General features: G+C 58.2%; 2 protein-coding genes across 3 annotated transcripts; one reads left to right on the top strand and one right to left on the bottom strand.

Annotated features, from left to right (window-relative positions):
• Positions 1-92: 92 nt before the first annotated feature.
• On the bottom strand, positions 93-7,277 carry LOC107323196 (bactericidal permeability increasing protein). 2 transcript variants are annotated; one of them, XM_015882046.3, is made up of 15 exons: positions 7,150-7,277; positions 6,578-6,692; positions 6,138-6,266; positions 5,501-5,656; positions 5,158-5,221; positions 3,600-3,663; positions 3,215-3,450; positions 2,913-3,089; positions 2,653-2,712; positions 2,266-2,433; positions 2,031-2,098; positions 1,845-1,887; positions 1,522-1,585; positions 911-987; positions 93-637 (listed from the first exon to the last, which is right to left on the bottom strand). In XM_015882046.3, exons 1-15 carry the CDS (start codon positions 7,262-7,264, stop codon positions 584-586), a joined length of 1,590 nt encoding a protein of 529 aa, XP_015737532.2. In that variant the 5' UTR covers positions 7,265-7,277; the 3' UTR covers positions 93-583. The 2 variants fall into 2 exon arrangements, with proteins under 2 accessions (XP_015737532.2, XP_015737531.2); XM_015882045.3 differs by having other exon boundaries at positions 3,215-3,306.
• A 2,317-nt stretch (positions 7,278-9,594) lies between these two features.
• KIAA1755 (KIAA1755 ortholog) lies at positions 9,595-20,650 on the top strand. The gene is made up of 17 exons (XM_085519419.1): positions 9,595-9,611; positions 9,897-10,139; positions 10,844-11,016; positions 11,133-11,344; positions 13,056-13,253; positions 13,443-14,667; positions 14,760-14,885; positions 15,414-15,537; positions 15,769-15,862; positions 16,519-16,605; positions 17,092-17,208; positions 17,503-17,601; positions 17,688-17,836; positions 18,359-18,497; positions 18,668-18,790; positions 19,243-19,434; positions 19,507-20,650. Exons 1-17 carry the CDS (start codon positions 9,595-9,597, stop codon positions 20,245-20,247), a joined length of 4,059 nt encoding a protein of 1,352 aa, XP_085375545.1. The 3' UTR covers positions 20,248-20,650.
• Positions 20,651-22,137: the final 1,487 nt, after the last annotated feature.

Below are 22,137 nucleotides of genomic sequence, written 5' to 3'. Positions count from 1 at the left end.
CTCCGTGGTGATAAAAATATCCCCCCAAAGGCGCTCTGGGCCGCCTCCCTTCCCTCGGAGGCAGCGAATAACAAACACCTCGCTCACACTACTTGCTGGTTTCAGCACGGTGTGTTTATGTGGGGGCTCCGGGCAGGGGGTCTATGGGGCGCTGGGACCCTCGTGTGTGAGCCCAGCGCTGCTCAGTGAAGGCAAAGCAATGGGAGAGAGCAAAGGGAGCTGCGAGTCCTGCTCCAGGCCTCATAACCACTGTGGTTGTCCAGGACTGGGGTGGGAAAGTGCTTTGGGGGGTACAGACCCCCCCCCCCCCAAGCTGTGATGGACCCCTCAGCCCAGCCTGGTTCATGGGGTTTGGCCTTGACTCCCGCCCGCGCGTCTGCGGTTTGTGCTGGGCCGGCTGTGAGTCAGGCTTGGCAGGGCAGCTTGTTTTCTGTCTCAGTGTTGGGGATGGCGGGGGGAGCAGCTGAGGATGGAGCTTTGAGGCTGGGAACCAAAGTGAGGGACGGGAAGAGGGTCCCCCGGGAGGGACAGCTTGGGGCAGGCTGAGGAGCCGTCCTCATGGTGAGAGCCCCTTTCGTGGTCTTTATCTGCGTTCCCGGGGTGTGTAGTGCACATCTGCTCCGAGCAGCAGGAAATTCTGGGGAAAAAAAGAGAGGGGAGGGGGGTTGGGAGGCATCGTCGCAGCTGTTTTCAGCCCCGCTCCTCATCAACAGCTCGCTTTGTGCTGCTGCCATCTTCCATGGCTAATTTTAGCTTAGGAAGGGCTCTGAAGATGTTTCACAGGCACACCCCGCCAGCAGCATCCAGCATCCAGACAGTGGAACTCCTCAGGGACCTCCCCAGGACCCTCCAGGTGCCAGATTCCTTCTGCTCCCAGGATGGGTTTTGTCCGGACCCCCCCACTACTCACCTGATGAAACTGCACAAGGATATTGGAGAGCTGTATTCGATCCGGCAGCGGCAGTGGGAAACCTTCAGCTAACCTCTCTGGAAGAGACAACACACGTGGTTATGTTGGGACCAAGGTGGGGAGCATGGGACTGTGCAAAATAAGGGCTTCCCCCAGCCCTTCCCTCTCTCTCTGATTCCATGTGTAGGCAGAGAGGTTCCTCCAGGCTACATGGAGGTCTGGGGCTGCATGTTATGCTGTGCTGCCTCCCCAGACCCATAGCAGCCACCAGCCCTTCTCTGGGCTGGTTTGCTCAGCGGTAATGAAAAGCAGTCAGTGGGGGAGAGGGTCTGGAAAGCATTAGGATATGTGTCAAACTCATTTTTTCCATTGTGTTCACTTCTGAACGCATGTCACGGCATGGAAAGAGGCTTCTGCACTCAGCTACCCACAGCCCGCCTCTGTCAGCCCCAGACACGCTGGGTACTGTGCTGCATCCTCCTCTCTCTGTAGGTTCTACCCACTGACCAGGCCTGGCAACAGGGATTTAATTTACAAGCTGGGCCTGCTTAGGCAGGGTGACCTGGCTGGTGACTGTTCCCATAGCCCTATACCTCCCAGCAGGTTATTACCATTAACACGTGGAAGCAGGATACTGGAGGCATATATATTCATTATGGACTGCAGCATTCGTACCTGGAGTTGCAGAGAGAGAGGAAAGGAAAAGAGCTTTAGCAAGTGACCAGACCCTGGAGGACAATTAGGAAGAGGGTAACAAAGGAGATGCTGGGATGGGCTCCTCCATTGACCCACAGCTTTGTGCCATGCTGATGGGGTAGGAAATGAATGAGGCAGTGGTGACTCTGCTCCCAGGCTGAGACAGAAGAACACCCCCAGGTCTCATGTTGGTGTGAGGGGAGGCTCTCAGCTCTATGCTACGTTAGGAACAGCTTACCTGGAAAGTGCCAACATCTGAATGCTTCAGAGAGAGCTTCATCCTGCGCAGATAGAAGTGATGCTGTGCAGGCTGTCCAGGGGAACGGAGTCTTGTTCCCTCCAGGCCCAGCTCATTGCCTCTATCACAGATCCCATCCCAGCACACCTCCAACTCAACCCTGGATCTGTCCTGCTCCCAGCTCACCTGCCCACAGTCAGGTTCCCAACGATGTGGCCAGATTTCACATCAATGGTGGCGGACACGTTGCCTGTCTGGGGAGGGAAGAAGAGCTCAGTGCCACCAACTTCACCCCAAAGCAGGCTCAGACCAGCCAAAATGCAGAGACCCGTGTGTACCCAGTGTGAAAACTGGCATTTGAGATTTTGAAGGGCTCCCCATCCAGGAGTGGCATCCCCATACAGCCCAGGTCCCAACTCACCAAGCTGAGGAGGAATAGAGGGGTCAGGCTGGTGTTGGTATGAATGGCATAAGCCTGGATGTCCACAACGGGCTGGAGTGAGATCCCTTCTGGTGTGATGCTCAGGAATGGAGCAGAGGGAGCAGACAGCCTGAGCTTCATCAGCATGTTGGGGTACATCTTGTCCAGCTGTGATAGAGCAGGGGCAGGGAAGGAACCATGGCACATCACGGGAGCACAGAGCCTCCTGCAGCTCCTTCCCATGCCACCAGCCTGTGGGGATGCTTCACCCAGAGGGGATGGGCAGCCCCTGCTCTGAGGTTGCTCCTGCCCATGGGGAACCCAGGGCTGTGCTCTTGAGGGGCACCTTATGCAAAGCCTGTGCTGGGGGGCAGCGCTGGGACTCACCTGAGGAATGAAGGCTGCGAAGGTGGAGGTGTTCAAATGGAATTCGACGCCCTTTGGGATCTGTGGGAGGAGGATGGTCACTGCTGGGCAATGCAGCACAGGGTTAGGGCAGGGTCAGCCCTTTACATGTGCATCTTGTGTGTGTACCAAGCACATCTCAGCCCCTGCACTGCGCCTGCATGCAGCTCCGCAGGGAAGCACAGAGGAGATGCAGAGGAGCCCTTGAAGCCAGTCAGCCCCATCCCACCTGCCCTCCTCACCATGGAGTCTGTGATCTCAAAGACCAGCGCTCCGGCTGCGTGGTAGGCAAAACCAGCAGTGTTGAAGAAGTAGCTGGAGGCCCCAAAGTAAACCATGCGGTCGTGGTAAGGAGGGAGGGCCAGTGCTGGCGGGGGGAAGGGAACAGCACCACGGTGTGCCAGGGAGAAGAATTCACCCTGCAAAGAGGAAGCAGGTGAGGCAGAAACTGGGGGGCATTTGTGAGAGACAACTGAGCCCAGAATCCCACCTGCCTCCTGCAATGGCATCAGCCACCTCCAGTCTGCCCAGGGCAAGCTCTCACCTTCAGGTCTACATCCAGGGTCTTCGCGGTGGCCATTGGCGGTGCCACCAAGGAGTAATCGATCCCAGCCTTGGCATCTATCTTGGCTGTGACTGCAAGACATGGGGCAGAGGGATGAGTGAAAGGCAGGCGGCACAGCAGAGCTGGGAGCAGCTTGCCTCTGCTGACATCCGCGCAGTGCTGTGCCCTGGCTTTCCGGAGCAGCAGAGAGTCAGGGGATTCGCACACGTTTGCTTCTGTTTAGAAATAAAAGGGACATTTCCCTCCTCACTTCCAGCCATGCAAATTAATTCCTGGCCTGGAGACGTTGCATGGGTCCCCTCACAGAGGCCAGGAAATGCTGGGAGGGAGCGATCCCTGAGCCATGTGTGGAGCTGTGCAGTACCTGGCAGGGTCTGGAGGTAACGCTGCAGATCACCACTAACAGAAGTGACCACGCTGTTGCAGACCTGGGGAGATAAAGGCAGCAGAGCTCAGCAGTGTCACTATGCTGGAGTGGGAGCCTCAGGCACACACACTGCTTGTCTGCCCCGTGCTGCACGTTCATAGCAAAACTGGCTGAAATAAAAGAGCATACAGTGATGTTTTCTTCTATTCCAGGTGATACAGAAAAGGTTTATACCTAGAGCCACCTGCCTATAGTCCCTGCAGGAGAGCACTGTGCTGAGCAACGACATTGGGCAGAAGAAACTGCAAGAGTTCATCTGCCCCCGTGTGGGGCAGCCCAGTGCTGTCAGGGGAGGAGAGCAAAGCCCTCTGCAGCTGCCATCTGCAGGCAAAGCCTCAGCATTGTGGGGTACACATAAATGTAGGCTGATTGCTGGGCCAGGAATTGGCTGCTGGGAGTGGTCCTGTAGATGGTCAGGATCATCTGCACAGGCTTTTCCAGTGTCATAATGTCACGGGAACCCCCTGTGCAGGGTCAGGCCAGCATCTGTCCAAGTGGGTACCCAGCTGGCAGCAGGGTGAATAGAATAGAAAATGGAGGATGGCATGGCATGGAATGGCATGGGATGGCATGGGAGCACTGCCCAGCTCTGCAGAAAGGGCTGCCAGGGCTGGGCCAGACAGGGACAGGGCTGTGCAGCTCCATGCAGTGCTCCCAGCCTTCTCCTTCACAGAGACAGCCCCCAAGGACCACATGTCTGGTGAAGGGACTCAGCCATGCTGCAATGACAGCTTCCTGAGCTGCTCCTTCCAGAGGCATTGCAGCATCAGAGCCCTCCTGCACAGCCCCACGGCGCCCGCTGCCAGCCCATCTGTTGCCACAGCCCTGGGTGCCCCCAGAGAGCCCAGCATGGCATCAGCCAGAGACAAGTGGCAGGGCCAGAGCCTGACCTGCAGCAGGGTGGGATTTGTCAGCTCTGTAGCTGCCTCCTTCCCAAGCAAGGTTCACGGCCAGGGAGGCTGCGGCTTGTGCCAGCGAGCCTTGTAGCAATTATTGCTAACAGCTTGTTTCCATGTTTTGTTGCAGGTCTCCTGCATGCAGGCTTTTGTATGGGAATGGAGGTACCGGGGCTTCCCTGGTGCCCCCCATTTAAACAAGATGGCAAATGGCTGAAATGCAGGGATGAGAATTTCTACCCCATTGCTCCCAAACACACGAATGAGTGTGGGCCAATGAAGGGGCAGCTCTGAGCAGGTTTCCTCTGCTACACCGAGTTTGGCTGAGGCATAAGATCTAATTAACTGACCACATGGAAAGAAAAGTCTTTGTTAATTAGCAGCCGATTATGCCGGGCTTTGGCAAATGCTGCAGGTTTAGAATCCAGCCTGAGCCACACGATGCTGCAGGGACCATGGTTGGCACGTGTCCGCTCCACAAAACCTGCTTCCACCAACCCTGCAGCTCTGGTTAAAGCTCTGAATGTGACCTGAGCCCTTGTAACATCTGCTACAAGCGCGGGCTAAAGATGAGCAGGAAGCCTGGAGCTTGCACATACCTTGCTCTCCAAGATTTTCTTGAACCTGGACTCGACGGCGCTATAGAAGAGGTTGTACAGCCACCTGCAGAGAGGAGAGGGGTCAGAGGGGCAGGAAAGGGAGACCCTGGGGCTGTGGGATGCATAGGAATATCATTCCCACAGCAATCTGGAGTTAAACATCGCCTTGGAGTTTATGTTTGCTACCAAAGCTGCTTGTAAAGAACATGTAAACAAGTCTGGTGACTGCCTGGAAGCTTCACCCTTAAGTGTGCAGCCACGACAGGGCGAAACTCAGAGCAGATTTGAGCCTTCTCCCTGGGCTAACATGAGGACTCTGCTCCTTCACAGTGATGCTACATACCCAAACTTGCCCGAGAAGTGGACGTGGACACTGGAGATGCGGGTGCTGCAGGCAGAAGTGCTCACTGTGGGCTTCCCCGATGCATCGCTGCCCAGCTTCAGGTCAATCTTGATGTAGACATTCTTCACCTCCAGGTCGAAGGATCCGTGGTCCCGGCTGCAGGGGAGCAATGACAGCAAGGGAGAGCCTGCCCCCAGCTCTGCCTCATAGTGAGCACCCAGAGAGCACTGGGGAGGCTTTTAAATCCAAGGAAAACAACTTGCATGGGAATATAAGCCAGGCAAGGCAGCCTTTAAACTGAAAGAACTGAAAGCAAGCAGGGGAACAGCAGAGAAGGAGGAGAGCTCAGCACAGCTCCCCACCATCCATCTAGCTTGTAATTCTCGTCCCACAGCAGCTTTCTCAGCAGCAGCAATGCCCAGCTGCATGCCCCAGTGTGGGGAGAGGAACCTGCAGGACTCCCCAGGGCCAGGGCTCACAGGCATTGGGATTAATGCAGTTGTGGGAGTCAGCAGGTCTGGAGGTAACAAAGCTAGAGCTGCCCAAAACACAAAGGCAAAGGAGAAGGGAGAAACCTGCCCAGATCCAGAGAGGGAAAGGCAGAATGAGGGGCCTGATCCAGAGGAAGGGCACCCACATGAAGTGAAATTTCACCCGCCAGTTCCCATCCACCTCGGCGAAGGCGTTGGAGATGGCAACCTGCAGCCCCACGTTGGGGACCAGGGAGATCCGAGAGTATGGCAGGTGGAAACCACGGAGGTTCAGGCTGGAAGGAAATGTAAAACAATAAGAGAAATAAAGGCACTTGAGTGGGCTGTATGGCTGGAAGGGAGCAGTGTGGGCACTGTGCTGGCTGCATCCACACTCCTTCCCTGCCCATGAGCAAAGCAGAGCCTTTGGGATCACAGCCCTTCTTTGTGCCCTTGCATTTGCCAGAGGTCACTTCTTGGGCTTCAATTGCCCTCACCCATGGTGCAAATCAGAGCATCCCTGCCTGCACCATGCACCAGGGTGGCATGGGAGAACCTCTGTCCCCTGCATCCCCCTCCAGCCCCGTGTGGCCATGTGAGGGCTCACCTGGAGATCTCATAGTGCACCTTCCCCAGGTGACGGACTGGAAAGTCACCTGAGATGTCTGGCAGCTTCAGCTGGGCCAGCTCCTTCTGCAGGACGGTAATCCCATGCTGGTGAGCTGTGGGGGACAGTATCACAACCACGTGCTATAAGGGAGGTCACATCACTTTCTGTGCAGCTGGTGGGCCTGCAGGGTCAGCGAGCTGTGCATGCAGAGCATTTCAATCCCTAACAGCTCTCTGCCGGAGCTGAGGCCCTGCATGCCTCAATAAACCCAACACGGGGCCCATCCATCTCTGTCACCGTGCTCCTGGCACCTCCCCACCTCCTCCCATGCAGTTTGCTCCCAGGGCTCAGGGCTGCCTGGATTTATGCTCCTGAGCTGGACCCCCAGCCCCACCAGCCCCACAGCTCCTCCAGCTGGTGCCCCCCGCAGCAGCTGTGTGCAGCCCCCTGGACTGCAGAGGGGACAGCAGTGTGGACAGACGGGTGCACTGGGGCAATGTCAGCACCCAGCTCTGCACCGCAGCCACCAGCACCTGCAAGAGAGGAGGGAGATCAGGAACCAAACCCACCATAGTCCAGGCCCGCCTGGGTGATCCTGACCACAAAGCCGGGGTTGGTGGCTGCAGTGAGCACCAGGCACGCAGCCAGCACCACTCCAAACACTGCCAGGCTCCGTGCTGCCATCCCAGCTGCTGCCCGGCGCTCCCTGCCTGCGCTGCCTTTATACCCACGCCAAAGGGGAACCAAGGGTGAGGCAGGATGCAGAGCCACGGCCGCAGCCCGAGGGGCCTCCCCGCAGCCCTGTGCTTCCTGCTCACCCGCCACCCACTCCCATGCAGCCAGGGAATGGCTGCAAGGAGCAGGCAACCCCCCCGCAGCACCCACTGGGTTTGTGGGACACCGTTATGGCTCTCTGCTGCACCCTGAGAACAGAAAAGCTGAGCTGCCCCACTCCTGGGAGCTGCCTGCTGAGCCCCACAGCCTTTGCTGCTCCCCCACCAGCACCAGTGAGAGTGATGGAAGAAACTTTAGGCAGCTTTCATTTCCCTTTCTGGAAGCAGCAGGACATGGCACAGGAAGTCCACAGGGGCTGATGCGGGCAGATCTTGTGCTGGATCCAGGGAAGTGCTCTGGTTGCCAGAGGCAACATCCCTGCATTGAGCACTTGTGAAATGCAGCTCTTTCTCAAGCACCGTAGCCTGGTACAGCCCAGCCATACCACGGAGCAGCCACAAAGCCTAGGACAGCTTTGCTGGAGCCCCTGGCACATGGAAATCAGCTCTCAGCTCCTCCTGTCCTTCCTCCCCACAGAAGCATTTGCAGGCTGCATGGACCAGTGCATGGCCAGGGCACACACTGCAGCCATCAGGTCCCCAGGCAGCCATGCCCAGCCAGCTCTGCCCAGGATTACAGGCAGGAGAAGAATCCTGCACCCTGGGCCACACATGTCTGGGTCTGCTGCTCTCTGGGTCTGCTGCAACCCATGCCATGCACCTCCAGGTCTGCTGCTGAGGCTGCACCATGAGCCCCAGAGCAGTGACAGCTGTTGGACCTGAGCAGGCACACAGGGACAACATGGCTCCAGTGCTGAATGGGCCACTAGAGTGGAATGAACAGCCTGGGAAGAGCCATGTACCACAGAATGCCCACGCACTGCTTGCTCCCATCCCCAGTCCAGCCCTGAGCCTATTGTGCCCCAAAAGCAGAGAAGTTCAAAAGCCAAAGCCCCATTTCAGCTTATTGCTGGCTGCTGCTCCCCAAAGCCCAAAGTTCGTGCAGCAGAACAGTTTCAAAACACCATTTCAGACACACATCAAGGAACAAGAACCTCTTCCACGAGGAGAAACGAAATTTCATGGGGAGCAGCAGATTGAGGAAGCATAAACACAACATTTTCCTTCTGGGTTTGAGCAAGTTTCACAGTTGAACTTTAAAAACCCTTTTTTTTTCACAGCACAAAACCTGACCAAACAATCCCATGTTTGCCAAGGAACAGCTTCCTCCAGCCCCGTGTGCTCCCCATCACGTGCTGGCAGTTCCGGGTCCCTCTCGAGGCTCTTTCCACATCTCCCACATGATGCAATGGCCAAAGATATCCTGCAAATGTGGGGCACTGTGGGTCGGGCTGTGGGTCCACTCCATGGGTGCCACAACCGCAGTGGGAATTCCCTGAGGCCGGGCAGCACGTGCTGGTCGCAGGGCATCACCGCTGCCAGTGATCTGGCTTTGGCTTGTGGCCTCAGAGCCGAGCTGTGGTCTGGCAAACGCTGCCATAGGGAAACACAAGGGAAAAACCCAGGGGCACTTGGTGAGAAAAGTGAGAGCGGCGCAGCTGGTTCAAAGGGAACTTGGAACAAGTCCACAGCCAGGAAGAAAACTCTCTCTTTATCTGCTTCCAGGCAGCAAGCCCACTGCCACCAGCAGAGAGGGTGACTGTGAGTGTCTCTAAAGCTGCAGGGATCTCACTCACATCTCTGCAAAATGCCATTGGCATTGGGGTGCTGGGAGTTGCACCATCAGGGCGCCAGGAGCTGCACGATGGGCATGCTAGGAGCTCATACTAGGACCCTCACCCTCTGCTTCCTGCCCTGGAACCCCTCGGTTTGGCATCACTTGAGCACACAGCCAGGGCAATGCAGGGCCCTGCACCACTGTTTTCCCAGCTGCAGGCTCAGCATGACCCGGTCCCAGCTGTTCCTGGGAGCAGGAGAGGCTTTGGGCCAGCACGGGGTCACCAGCTGACGCCAGCCCTGACGGCTGCATCAGAAACACACAGTTGGAAACACTCAGGAACCCCAGAGCCATAAAAGCAGGAGACCCACTGGGTGCAGCGGGGCTTCTGGTGGGATCCTGGCCCCAGAAACCCACACCCACTCTGGGATCCCCATCCCCACCCTCCCCGTGTCCTAAAGTCATGGTGACATCACAGGTTGCTGCAGAGCAGTCCTGTAGTTAGAGGGTCTCCTACCCACTGAGGACTACCCCCTCCATGGGGCACGTTGCCTTGTGACAGCATGTCTGAGGGCCTCGGGTGGGGGACAAAAGGGGGCACAGGGAGCAGAGGGGGGTGATTTTACAGCAAAGTAAAAATAAAAATGCAAGAATGGTGACCTCAGACAGAGCCCGGGGGACTGAATGGTGGCTCTGTGTGGGCAGGGTGAGGGGCTGTACACAGCCTGTCACACAGGGCATGGAGAAAGGGAGAGAGGAGGGTGAGCTCATGGGGTCAGGGGCCATGGGGCAATGGGGGGCCTGAGCTCTGCCCTGTACAGGACAGCTCAGCAACCCACTGTGCCCCCAGGTCTGTCTGTCTCAGGGCAGCTGGGGGGCACAAGGTTGGGGGCATTGATTGTAAGGCTGGATCCTATCCTGCTGAGCACAGCACTCTGATGGGATCGCAGGTCCCACCAGGCCTCCTGTCACAGCATCACACCTTCCCCTCCAGCTCTCCTGACCCTGTGCTGCAGGGGCACCCGGCCATCCCCCCCCTCCTGCCTGCGGCCGCTGCAGCTTTCCAAAGGTTCTGGAGCCAAAGTGAGTTCTTGGGCTCACTTCAGAGGTAACCAGGCAATTAGAGACAGCCAGAGCATGAGCTCATACTCCCTCCTACCCCTTCCACGCAGCGAAACTATAAAAAGGCTGAAGCAGAGTCTGTGAACCGGCACAATTAAAGGAGCAATTGGCAGATGCTGGGGGGAAGGGAGGAGCTGCCCGATGGCCACAGTGAAGGAGGGATCCTGGGGCTGCACTCAGCTGAGTGCAATGATGATGGGGCTGTAGCCAGGCTGGGAGCTGTGCAGGGGCTGCAGAGCTGATGTCCCACATGTGCTGTCCCACACTTGTCTCCAAGCTGTGCCCACAGACACACTATTGGGGTGGCTGCAGCCCATGCTCAGCATGGAGCAGTGATGCCAAAGTGCATCTTTCTGCCTTAGGATGCACCAAACCTGTGTCTTTGGCTCCTGCACTGAGTGCTTTTGTCCAACGTTGGGTCTCTCAGTCACACGTAGTGCCCTCAAATTGGTACTTTCCAAAGCTGAATCATCCCGGAGAGCCGTGAAAGACACTTTTCTTCTGCTCTACTTTTGAGCCAATCCAGGAAAGGAAGCTCCCGAGTTTTGAATACAAAACAGTGAGAAGTGTTTTGTATCAACACAGCCCGTGTTTATTTAGAAAGGGAAAATCCACCGCAGCTCGTCCGTGCCCGCATGTTACGATCACACACTCACAGCCGTGCATTTCTCCCCTCTCTTCTCCTCGCAGTCCGGGACGGGACGTGCTTTGGCCCCGGAGCCGCTCCGTGTGCGGGGGCTCCGCAGGGCGGCGATACAGAGCGGAGCGGGGTCGGGCCGTGCGGGACGGGGCGGCGGGGCCGCATCCTGTGCGGTCTCCCCTCACTCCTCGGGCCCGGCACAGCGCCAGCTCCTCCCGGGGTTGTGGGTCGGCCCCACGCGGCCCCACCAACCCCCTCCTTCCCCTCCCCCGCGCTCGCACTTTTTCTTCTCTTTCTTTCTTTTTCTTTCTTTTTTTTTTTTGCCTTTTTCCATCACAGCCGCTGTCGGGGGGAGGGAGCAGCCCGTCCTCCGGCTCCGGGCGGGCCATGGGGCGGGGGGGGGCGACAGTCCCGCAGCATCCGCGGGCACCGGGACCGCACCGCGGAGCCGCAGCCACCGAGGAGACCCCGCGGGCTGGAGGCAGAGCCGGACCCCGAGGAAGAACGAGGGAAGGCCCCCCCGGTCGCGCTGCCGCTGCCCGTTAACCATGGTAATGCCTCTGCTTTGCTCTCCTTTCTCCCGCACCTGCGCAGCGCGGAGCCGTCGGGGGGCGGCGGTGTGCGGGGCTCGGGTTGCCCCGCCGTTCTGCCGGGACCGCGGGCGGTGAAGCGGGGCCCGCTGCCCCTATAGGGGACGAACTGAGGCTGAGAGCTACGCTGCTCTTCTCTGCTCCTCGGTGTTCCTCTGTTCCCCCCTCCCCGTGAGACGGAGCGGAGCTGTTACGGACTGTGGATCCGGGCGTTCAGACCCCGCTCCTTCCCTATGGGAGGCTGTGAGGTCACCCCGTGGCTTTGGGCACGAGTTAACCAACCTTCCTACACCAAAACACCGCTGCCCAGCCCGTCTCGTCAGGATAAACCACCGCTAAAAGTTATGGGTGTTCGGGGAGAAATATCAATCTCTATTTAACAGCACTTTGGCTTGTAAAAATGGAAATGGCTTTGCAAATGTAAATCTTCTTGTGCTCCCTAATGCTTTTTTGGCTCGATCCCTTGCAGCTGGAGGAGGGAAGGGGGCTCACTGGGTCTTGTTTGTTTTCTCCCTGCTCCTCACTCTCACCTCAGCCCTCTGCGTGAGCACAGAGCTCTGTGCCAACCTCTCCCCAAAGCATCTCTCATGATGAAGTGCTCTGTGACACTTAACAAAACATTTCTGGACACTATAGGCCAAAACGCCCTTTGGCACAGCCTGGGGTGCATCCGGTACCTCCATCTATTGGCCAGTAGTTCTCCCCAGGATGCTGTTCCCGCTGCTTTAGGGAGGTCTGATCACTTTTAGCCCATTCCCAGGAAAGCAGCTGGCTTTATTCCACTGATCCACACCCAAGCGAGCCCCTTTGGTTGGGTTTTGTTGGGGTGAGGAGGAATGTTCTTCTCTTTCCTCTTACTGTGGGGCCATCCCTGCTGTCACACACCCTGCGTTGTCCCTCCATGGGGTGAGTCCAGGCTTCTTCCCAGCACCTTCCCCATCCCAGACTGGGGAGCAGCGTGAGGTCAGGACACATTTCCTGCTGCCCCAGAAACGATGTTGGTTCACACAGCATCAATCTGCCCCCATGTCTGCAATCCCTGCCCTGGGGCTCAGCTCCAGCATCAACTGTGTATGGAACCAGGGCTATGAGAAGGGCACTGCCTGCTTGTGGCCAAGCTGAGTTTGCGTGCTTCTTGTGGCCTCTCCACATCTCTTCCTTGCTTGCTGTTGCAGCTCTGTGCTCTGCAGCCATGTGCACATTCACCCTTGCTCTCCCTGCATTGCAGCTGAGAACACTCGGATCACTCCCTCCCATGCACTGCTGTGCCCACGAGCTCTGTGCAATTCATGTCTTTGCAAAACTGGGGAAGCAAAGTCAGCAGGGTGACCCGATGCATGGCCCTAACCCTGTGCCTTTGCCCATTTGGAAAGCTGTGCTTTGCTGGGGATGGGGCTGTGACTGGGCAGCACTCTTCTCAGAAAACCCTCCAGTGATTAATTCAGAGCTCATCATATCCAGCAAAGTGTTTGAACCCAAACACCCCATCCATCCATCTCCAGCTGCTTGGCCTTCCTCCTCTCCTCCAGCCGCTGCATTCCTGGGAGCTGCTGAGCACACATCTCTGCTTGGACTGCACTTAACCCCTCAGCTGCTGCTGTGGGCTCTGAGGTTGGGTGACAGCACCTCATTTTGGGGCTGCTCTCCCAGCAGCACTGCTTTCCTCCCGCAGGACTCGCAGTCCCTGGATGCAGCCGTACAGGGTGCCCTCCGTGCCCTCTATCCACCCTTCGAAGCCACAGCCCCGACAGTGCTGGGCCAGGTGTTCCGCCTGCTGGAGAGCAGCTACAAGGGCGATGGGCTCTGCTGCCTGCTGGATTTCCTCATCCCTGCCAAGCGCCTCTTCGAGCACGTGCGGCGGGCAGCCTGTGTAAGCTGTGCTTTGCTACCCTGTGCCCCATTGTGTCCTAACGCATGATGCCCTGCACAGGGATGTCCCAACCCTGTTACCACGGGGGGAGCACCCAACCCCCTGGGAATGGCCACATTGTGGTTTCATGAGTGGGATCTCTTTGCCAGGAGCTGCAGAGGCTCTTGCTGACACCCTCCTCCCTTGCAGGCTCCCTACTCCAACTGCATCTTCCTACACGAGGGCTGGCCCTTGTGTCTGCATGAGAAGGTGGTGGTGCACTTGGCACCTCTCAACCCACTGCTGCTGCGTGCTGGGGACTTCTACCTGCAGGCAGAGCCCTGCCAGGAGCACGCAGCACGCATCGTCCTCAAGCACCTCTCACCAGACCTGGACAGTGTGCAGGAGACACCCGTCCCTGAGGCTGCCTACGCTCTGCTCTTCACCAACGAGTGGCTGGAGGAGATTAATTGCAACCATGCTGGGTCCCCCCTGCACACCTGCCTGGTGGCCACTGAGAATGGTGTCACCCCTCTGCCATGGAGTAAGATTGCCACGCCAGAGTTTGTGGACAAGCCCAAGGCTGAACCCAGCAGCACACCCATGGGTGCACCAGGCGGCTCCAGTCCGGAGCCAGCAGCACTGACTGAGCCAGTGGCATCGATCACACCCACAGCCCACGGCACGGCAGAGAGCTCGGTGCCCTGCAACAACACTGCTGGCATCATCCCAGGCTGCAGGGACAACTGGAAGCCAAACCAGGGGAGGTACCCGGGGCTGATCAAGGTGGAGCAGGCAGGGTTGAGACAGAACCCGACCACATTGGCAGTGCCCAGCCTGCAGGAGATCATCAGCCAGAACCTGGAGGGGGAATATGTTCACCTGCTGCAGCTCTCCCAGCAGGACCTGGGTCTCCTGGCCACATCCCGCTCTGCGGCGGCACAGCCCTGGGTGGGCTCCTGGCCCTGCAGGGAAGTGCTGAGCCCCCAGGAGGGTCCCTGTACCCCATGCCAGAGGAGGAGGCTGAGCGTGGAGCCTGGGGCACACGGTCTGAGCTGCCGGCACCGCGACTCCTACCTGGCCGCCCTGCAGAACCCAGTGAGCTTTGGCCCAGCACTGATGGCGTCCATCCTGGAGGAGCCCGACAGCTCTGCACCCCCAGCTGAGCCCCCTGTGCAGGGTGGGAGCAGGGCCAGCACCCGCTGCCCCCGCAGGGCTCGTGCTGTGGGGTCAGGAGGGCAGGCAGCGGGGCAGCGTAGCCCCCATCTCCCCACAGCCCCCACTCGCTCAGAGGCAGCGGGTTTTAGCCACAAGTTCTCCTTTCTGAAGGGCCCTCGGCTCGGGGACAGCACAGGCAGCCAACATGAGGGCGGCTGGAGGAAGGTGTCTGCCATTTACTCACCCAGGATGGGCAGAGCCAAACCGGCTGGGAAAGGTGATGACCACAGTGGGGCTGTGGGGGGCCGCGTTTCTCTGCTCCATCACACTTTGCCAACCCCTCCCCTCTGTCCCCATGGGCAGGTGCAGATGTGGCAGCTGCAGCCCATGCAGAGGAACGGTCCCTGCAGAGCAACATCAGACAGAACAGCCCCTCCGTGCCCTGGCAGGAGCTGCACACCGGGCTGCTGCACTCAGGCATCATCTGCCTGCCAGGTACGGGGGGCAGCCGCCTTCTGCTGGGGAGCAGTTTGGGGGGGAGGTCTGAGGGCTTTGCCCCTAAGAAAGCCCCCCCAGCTCAGAAACTTCCCTTCAGCTGGGCAGAAAAAGGCAGGCAGGGAGCTCCGGGCAGCTGACAGCTCCCAGCTGCACTCAGCCCTCCCACACCATTCCTCACAAATGAAGCTTTTCAGCTTTAACTGCCAAAAGGAGAACATTTGGATACTTCCTTTTCCCAAGAACTGAATAATTGTGGCAAAAACATCCTTGTTTTCTGGGGGGGGGGGGGGGGAACATCCCCCTATGAACCATCTGAACTGTGGCATTTCCAGGGTTAGTGATCATACGAGGGGCTCTCAGGGACTGGCACAGCCCTCACTGCCCCTCTGAGGGGATCAGGCACAGCTGGATGCAGGCAGGTCTCGTGCCTGATCCCCTGATGTGAAATGCCAACATGGGCTTTGCAGAGACCCCAGTGCTGGCTGGCAGGGCTGGAGGGGTCACTGTCCTGCTTCATCTCCGCAGGTGGCACTGACAAGCTGGGCAGGGCTGTCCTGCAGGTGACCACCAGCAGCAGCGCCTGGGGGACAACGTGGTGCTCGGCTGCCGAGCTGGTGAGGCTACTGCTCTGCCTCTGCTCCCTCCCAAGGTAAGGGCTGGGAGGACCTGAGAGTCCCCCCCAATGACCTGCTACCCTGTGCACTGTGTACACTGTGCTGAGCTGGGCTTACCCATGGGGATGAGGCCATGGCCCCAGTATTGCTGTTTGTCCTGGGGTCAGGCACTGCTCTGCCTCCCAGTGGGTCAAATCCCAGGGAGCATCTTCTTCTGACCTGTGCCATTTGCCTCTTTGTCACTGTGCTGTGTTCCCATGTGCCAGGAAGGATGCAAAGGACAGCGGGCTGACAGCTGTGGTGGATGCCAGGAAGCAGCCTCCCTCTCCCACCCTGTTCTCTGCTCTCCGCTCCATCCAGGTACACCAGGGTCGTTCTGCAGGTGCCAGCTGTGTGCCTGCAGCCCCTGCCCCATGGTGGGTGCGATGCCAGCCCTCTCAAGGGCCACATTCCACCCCCCCAGCTCAGAGCAGCCCTACTGGCAGCCCAGCCCTGAGATGCCCGAGGCTGCACTTTTATCTCACAGTTATTCCCCATGAGCTCCATGGTGTGGATTTAGTGGGACAGATATGAGCATCCCACAGCATCATCACCATGCTTTGATTTAGAAAACTCACATCTCTTACTGCCTCCTCATCCCCAGATTCCCCACAGGACTGACAACAACCGCCCCTTTGTTCCCAAAGTTGCTGCTCAGTCTCTAATTCTGGGCACGTCCACAGTGGCACCGACAGCCCCTGACCAGGCACAAAGACCCCATTTCCCCTGAGCAAAGCCCCCCATGCAGAGAAGTGTCACTGCTATGAGGGAAGGGACTTGTTCACGAGCCCCTTTGCATGGGTTTCTTCAGCCAGGAGATGTATTCTGTGGGTGGGGACAGCGATGTGGGGACTGGTCCCATTTCCCAGCGAACTCGGGGCCCTTTTCCCTTGGTTACCCATGGCTGTGGCTGACTTGGGTCCGATGGCTGTGGCAGCATGGCAGGGCATGCAGGAGTGACTGTCCTTCCTTCACAGAACATCTCACCGGGCTGCATCCACACTGTGCTGCTGCTGGCTGAGAAGGAGCCATCTGCTCCCCGTGAGAAGCTGCGTGGGCTGCAGGTGAGAGCTGTCCATCCCATCCCCTCCACGTGTCCCCCTGTTGGATCCTATGGCAGTAGCACCCCACATCCCATGGGGTGACAACAGCCTCCCACTTTGGGGCTCACTGCTGCCTTGGCTCTGCTGGGCTGTACCAAGGGTTGCCTGGTGCTTCCCCATCACAGCCATCAGCCAGACACAGGTGTCAGGGTGATAAATCTAAACCTGAAAGGGTTTATTGTTCATCTAGTGCCGCTTTAGTGTAATTAATATCATGTGAAATATTAATGAGCCCAATTACCTCGTTTGGATGCCGTGGCAGATTATTGCAGTCCCGGTGATGTCCCATGTATTCAAACATGGCAGAGCAGCAGGGGAACACAGCCAGAGCTGCACTGCGCACTCAGGGCCTTATAGGGATGAGGGCCACGGTCCCCAGCTCCAGGCTGCCCCTGGAGGACAGGACCTTAGTGGTCCCATAGCACTCAGGAGCCCCATTCCTTGCAGGTGGAGACACTGACATCATTGAAGGCTCTGGGCCGCTTCATTGACAGCTCCCAGGTGACGGCGGAGCTGGAGGGCACCTTCCCCTACTGCCACGGCGAGTGGGTGCAATTCTTCCAGGTGTCCACAACTGCACCGTCAGCCACCTCCTCCCTTCCCACTGTTCCCCTCGGTCCCCAAAGCACAGAGCACAGAGCAGCCTTCCTGTCCCACCCCTGTCCCCCCCATAGAACAGCTTGCTGCTGGCCTGGCTCCTGCCATCACTTCCCCATCCCTTCTTCACTGGCTTTCACATGGTGTCCCCAAAGCGTTCCCCACTGTCGGCTGCTCTGGCAGTGATCTTCCTCCTGATCCCCACTGCAGCCCCTGCTCCTGTCGCACTCCCTGCCTGCTTATCCCTGTTCTTCCCCACAGAGGTTGCAGCCCTTCACCTCCAGCCTCGGGCGGGCATTGGAGCTTCTGCAGAGCTGCATCCAGGAGCTTCAGAGCACTGACAGTGCAGCAGGGCTGCAGGTACCGGAGCTGTGCCCATCTCCATCCCTCATGGCACAGCCTCAGCTGCCTGTCCCGCAGCCCCACTGAGCGCAGTGTCTCCGCAGGATGCGGCCACACGAATCCAGAGGCACCAGGAGCTGATGCACAAGGTGCTGAGCGACCCGCAGCTGGTGTGTCTGCAGCGGGAGGGGGGGGCCGTGCTGGCCCGGCTGCGCAGGGATGCTGCCCGGATCCGCAATTCACCCCATGTCAGGTACGGGGCAGAGAGGCCGGGACCGCTTCCCTTCTGCCATGCCCACACCGTGTACAGGAATCGCGCTGGGAAGCTCAGAGCTCCGTGCTCCCAGCGCCTGCAGCCATCCCATGGGTCTGTCTCAGGCAGAGCCACTAGATGGGGCCAAGCCCCGGTGATGCTGCACATGTCCAGCAGTGCCGATCCCATCCAGCGGCGCTGCTCATACTCCCGATACAGACACCCAGCCCTGCGCTGCCCACTCCTAACCATAAACCTAACCCTAACCATAAACATAACCATAACCATAACCATAACCATAACCCTAACTATAACCCTAACCCTAACACTAACCCTAACACTAACCCTGACCCTAACCCTAAACCTGACCCTGACCCTAACCCTAACTATAACCCTAACCATAACCATAACCATATCCCTGACCCTAACCCTAACTATAACCCTAACCATAACCATAACCATAACCCTGACCGTAACCCTAAGCATAACCCGACCTCAGCCCTACCCCCTTACCCCACTCAGGGCCGGCATGGATGCAGCCGAGGAGCGTTACTCGCGGCTGGAGGAGGAGCTGCACCTCCTGGTATCTCTGTCCAACAGCCGCCTGGAGCGGCTCGGAGCCCTGCAGAAGGTGCGGGAGCTGGAGGCCGAGCTGGGCCAGGTGGGTGCTGGAGCCGTTTCCTCAGCTTATAGTGATGGAGGAAATGCAGATAATGACAGGATTGCCCGAGCCTGGGCTTTAATTACGGGTGCTGTGCATCACCCAGCGGTGCAGGGAGGGGATGGTCAGTGCTGGGGTCCATCCCGCTGACCCCCTCCTGCTCCCCACAGCTCAGACAGTGGCTGGATGGGGAGGGAGCAGCACGACTACGTGAGATGGGAGCTGAGGAGTGCAGCCCTGACAGCTGGGAGAGCTTCACACAGCGCTGGAGTCAATTCCTGCTGCAGGCAGAGGTACGTACGGCCACCTCCAGTGTCACCTCCCAGCACAGTGCCCAGCAATGGGCACAAACATCCACGTGCAGAATTAGAGCAGGGTTCTGATGCCCTTATAGAGTTTGCTGTACTCAGCCCAGGCTGGCAATGAGATCTCTGTGTAAAATGAGTTTCTTCTAGTCAAGGTCCGGCTGTTGCTCCCAGCTCTGCTGCCCTGAGGCTGCTCCACGCTGCAGTCAGAGCCTTTAATTCCTTGCTCTGCACAGGGAAGAAGCAATACAGCCCCACTCAGGGCAGTGCAGTCCATGCAGAGCAGAGATGTGCAGAATGCTTTGCTGCCCCACACCTGCCCAGAGCTGCCTCCCTGCATGCACTGAGCACACAGCTCTGGCTGCAGTGTGAAATGCTCTGAGCTGAGAGCTGCACCCTGAGCCATCAGCACTGGATCTCACTGCTGTGCCCCCCTGCAGGCCCAGCACCGGCACGGCCTGGCGCTGTGTCAGCAGGCAGACAAGCTGAAGGATTCCGTGTCCCCCGAGGCTGAGCCCCTGCAGGCAGCCGTGGCCTTATTCCGGATGAAGCTGATGAGCTTCCAGCAGCGCATGGAGCGGCGGCAGGCAGAGCTGGAGCTGCTGCACGAGCTGCATCAGTTCTCCAGCAAGGTGGGTGCACGCTGCCCCGGGGCACAGTGCGGGCAGGCAGCGGGACGTGCAGCACCGAGCCTTGTTTTGCAGATCACATGTTTGAACGCGGGCTGCAGGCAGTGCTCGGTGCAGGCGAAGCACGGAGGGGGCTCTGCGGGGCGGCCCGAAGCTCTGCAGAGCCTGGAGAGCTCCTTCCAGAGGCTGTCGGTGGAGTTTTCCACGGAGAAATTGCAAGAGATGCGGGTGCAGCTGCGCAGGATGCAGAGCAGCAACGGGACGGGAGCCTGGACGGCAGCGTGGCACAGATACCAGGAGACACGTCGGAGCCTGGAGGCGATGCTGGCCGAGATGTGGGAGGGGTCTGCAGCCTCCGCTCCTGGCCATGGGGCCGTGCAGGCTCCGGGACAGCCGTCAGCCAGCAGCTCTTGTGGCCGTGCCGTGAGCACGGAGCATTGCGATGCCGCCCGCTCAGCTCCGAGCTCCCCACGGCCTCGCTGCAGCTCCCTCCCTACACGAACCCCAGCACGCAGCAAGAGGAACCCAGCCCAGTTCTGCAGCCCGACCCACCGCGCGTCCCCCTCCCCACCGTGTGCCCCCCTTTGCAATGAGCCCCCAGCTCATCCCCGAGGTGATGCCGCTCAGTACTTCCAGGTCTCCAGCCACAGCAGCTTCTCCTCTGAGGACTCAGACACACAAAACTCTGCCGAGGAAACCCCAGTCCCAGCTGTGCCCCACGACATGGGGCCGCCTGGCAGCCCCAACAAGCCCTCCCCCATTGTGTACCTGGAGAACCATCGTGCCACGGGGCTGGGCAGGGCAGACACCAAGTGAAGGTGACCATTATGCCTGGGGATGCTCGGGGATGTGCCCTGCTCAAGGGTGAGACGTGGGCACTGCTGCCCAGTGCTCAGAGCCCGTCGGTTTTTCAGTCTTTCAGCATTTAACACTCCATAAAGTAGCCGTAACCCCCCACTTATGGGCCCTCACCGGGTTAATTGCTAATCTGCCAGGCGTGGCAATGCTCCTACAAAGTGCATTTATCAGCACGGGGGATGGACATGCCCCTGTCCCAGCAATGAGCCAGGGGATGTAGAGCCCCATCCATGTGGAGCCCCATCCATGTCCCCTATATCATGGTGCCATATCGGTGACAGTGACAATGGGCACTTTGTTCAGACGCACTCATTAACATACCACTAATTATATTAATGCCAATAAAGCTCCTGGACGTGGAGCACAGTGGGGAACTGTGTCCTGCTGGGTTCTGGGGGTGCTGCTGGGAGCCCCATTGCTGACCCTCCCAGCAGCTCATGGTTGGTCTTACAGCCAAAAAGCCCTGGGGCAGCTCATGGGAGCCCTCTCCCTGTTGGTAGGGTTAGGAGAAACAGCTGTCTGCAGTTCTCCCTCTGTCCCACCCTCTCCATTCAGGTCTATGGATGTGATCCCTCCCACCATCATCCAATCCCTGCTCCATCCCATAGCACTGCATGGAACCACACGGTCCAGGAGAGCAGGCGGGGCCGGGACAGGCTGACCATGAGCTCACAGAGGGAACTCTTGCAAAATACAATATCTCACATAGAGATTGGTCCAGAAAAACACGGCCCTACTCCCAGCCGTCATACGGGCACGGCTCGTGGTCCCACACAGCGCAGCTCCCCAGCATAAAGGGCACATGGTGCCCATCCCAGGGTTTGTAAGCATCAGTCATACCCCATCCAGCCTTGTCTGTGCCAAGTTCACCCAACAGGGCTGGTCCCATGAGTAGGTGATGGCAGCACAGTGATGGGTCCCATGGTATCTCTTCCATCTGCTGACCCCACTCCTTTCCCAGGTAGCAGTTCTGTCAGTGCCATCCCGATAGCTGAGGTCTGTCTCATTCCTTTTGGCTTGAAAGGAATTCCTCCATAGCGGTGGGTGCGGGTGAGTCTGTGTGACTCATTAGGGAAAGCCCAGCTCTGTTTTCCAACTATCCCCACATCCTGAGTTACACTGAGGTCCATCCATGCTGGAGCTGCTCTTCACCTCTTACACAGCATCCCCACAGTCCCTGCGCTGCTGGGGGACAAAACCACTCATCGATACCTTTGTCATTTTTAGGATGGATTGTTCCCATTAATTCTGGCTCAGCCTGGTGTTTAAGGATGGCTGCAGCCACACAGGTACAGCAGGGCAGGATCTCCTTGGTGCCATTCAGGAGATGAAATTCCCCCCAGCAGCCACAGGTCAAACCCCATTTTGGCTGCAGGGTGCTCTGCTGGCACACAGCACTTGCTGAGAGGTTCCCCTGTGTCTCTGGGGGCTGGGGGTCCCAGCTGTGCTTTGGTGCTGCCCCACTGCCCAGCCCCAGCCTGGCCCACGTGGTTTATCCACGTTGGTTTCTAAGGCAGAACGGAGCAGCGTTTCCCATGGAGAAAGAGAATCATCTCTCAAAGCCTCTTACAATCTCTTCCCAAGAAAACAAACAATGGCTTTCCTGTTGTTTCTGTTTTTCCAAAAGAAAGAAAGAAAAAAAATCTCATATTAATAATAACAACAATAATATGGTATTTTGCAAACCCTGAGCTTAACTGATAACAGACTGAGGAGCTTCCAGCTCCTCAGCAGAGGGAATAGCATTAGTGGTGGTGCTCAGAGCTCCCTGCCCAGCCCCAGCTCTGTGTGCACAGTGGGGTTCATCCTCCCCAAAAGTGTTTTTCTAACACTGCACAAATTGTTCTT

The sequence above is a fragment of the Coturnix japonica genome, chromosome 19 (assembly GCF_054131305.1).
Source record: "Coturnix japonica strain WE chromosome 19, WE-NBRP24, whole genome shotgun sequence".
Taxonomy (NCBI): Eukaryota; Metazoa; Chordata; class Aves; order Galliformes; family Phasianidae; genus Coturnix; species Coturnix japonica.
Note: the sequence above shows the minus strand (reverse complement) of the source record. Positions and strands in the feature narration are given on the sequence as shown.

Excerpts from the sequence above, each read along its gene's own strand:
- LOC107323196 (XM_015882046.3), bottom strand. The coding sequence starts at position 7,264 with ATGGCAGCACGGAGCCTGGCAGTGTTTGGAGTGGTGCTGGCTGCGTGC. Across the intron at positions 3,090-3,214 it reads CCCTGGATGTAGACCTGAAG|GGTGAATTCTTCTCCCTGGC; the intron begins GTGAGAGCTTGC and ends TCCTCTTTGCAG. Across the intron at positions 2,713-2,912 it reads TTGAGATCACAGACTCCATG|ATCCCAAAGGGCGTCGAATT; the intron begins GTGAGGAGGGCA and ends CTCCTCCCACAG.
- KIAA1755 (XM_085519419.1), top strand. Across the intron at positions 14,668-14,759 it reads AGCCAAACCGGCTGGGAAAG|ATGTGGCAGCTGCAGCCCAT; the intron begins GTGATGACCACA and ends GGGCAGGTGCAG. Across the intron at positions 19,435-19,506 it reads TGCATCAGTTCTCCAGCAAG|ATCACATGTTTGAACGCGGG; the intron begins GTGGGTGCACGC and ends CTTGTTTTGCAG.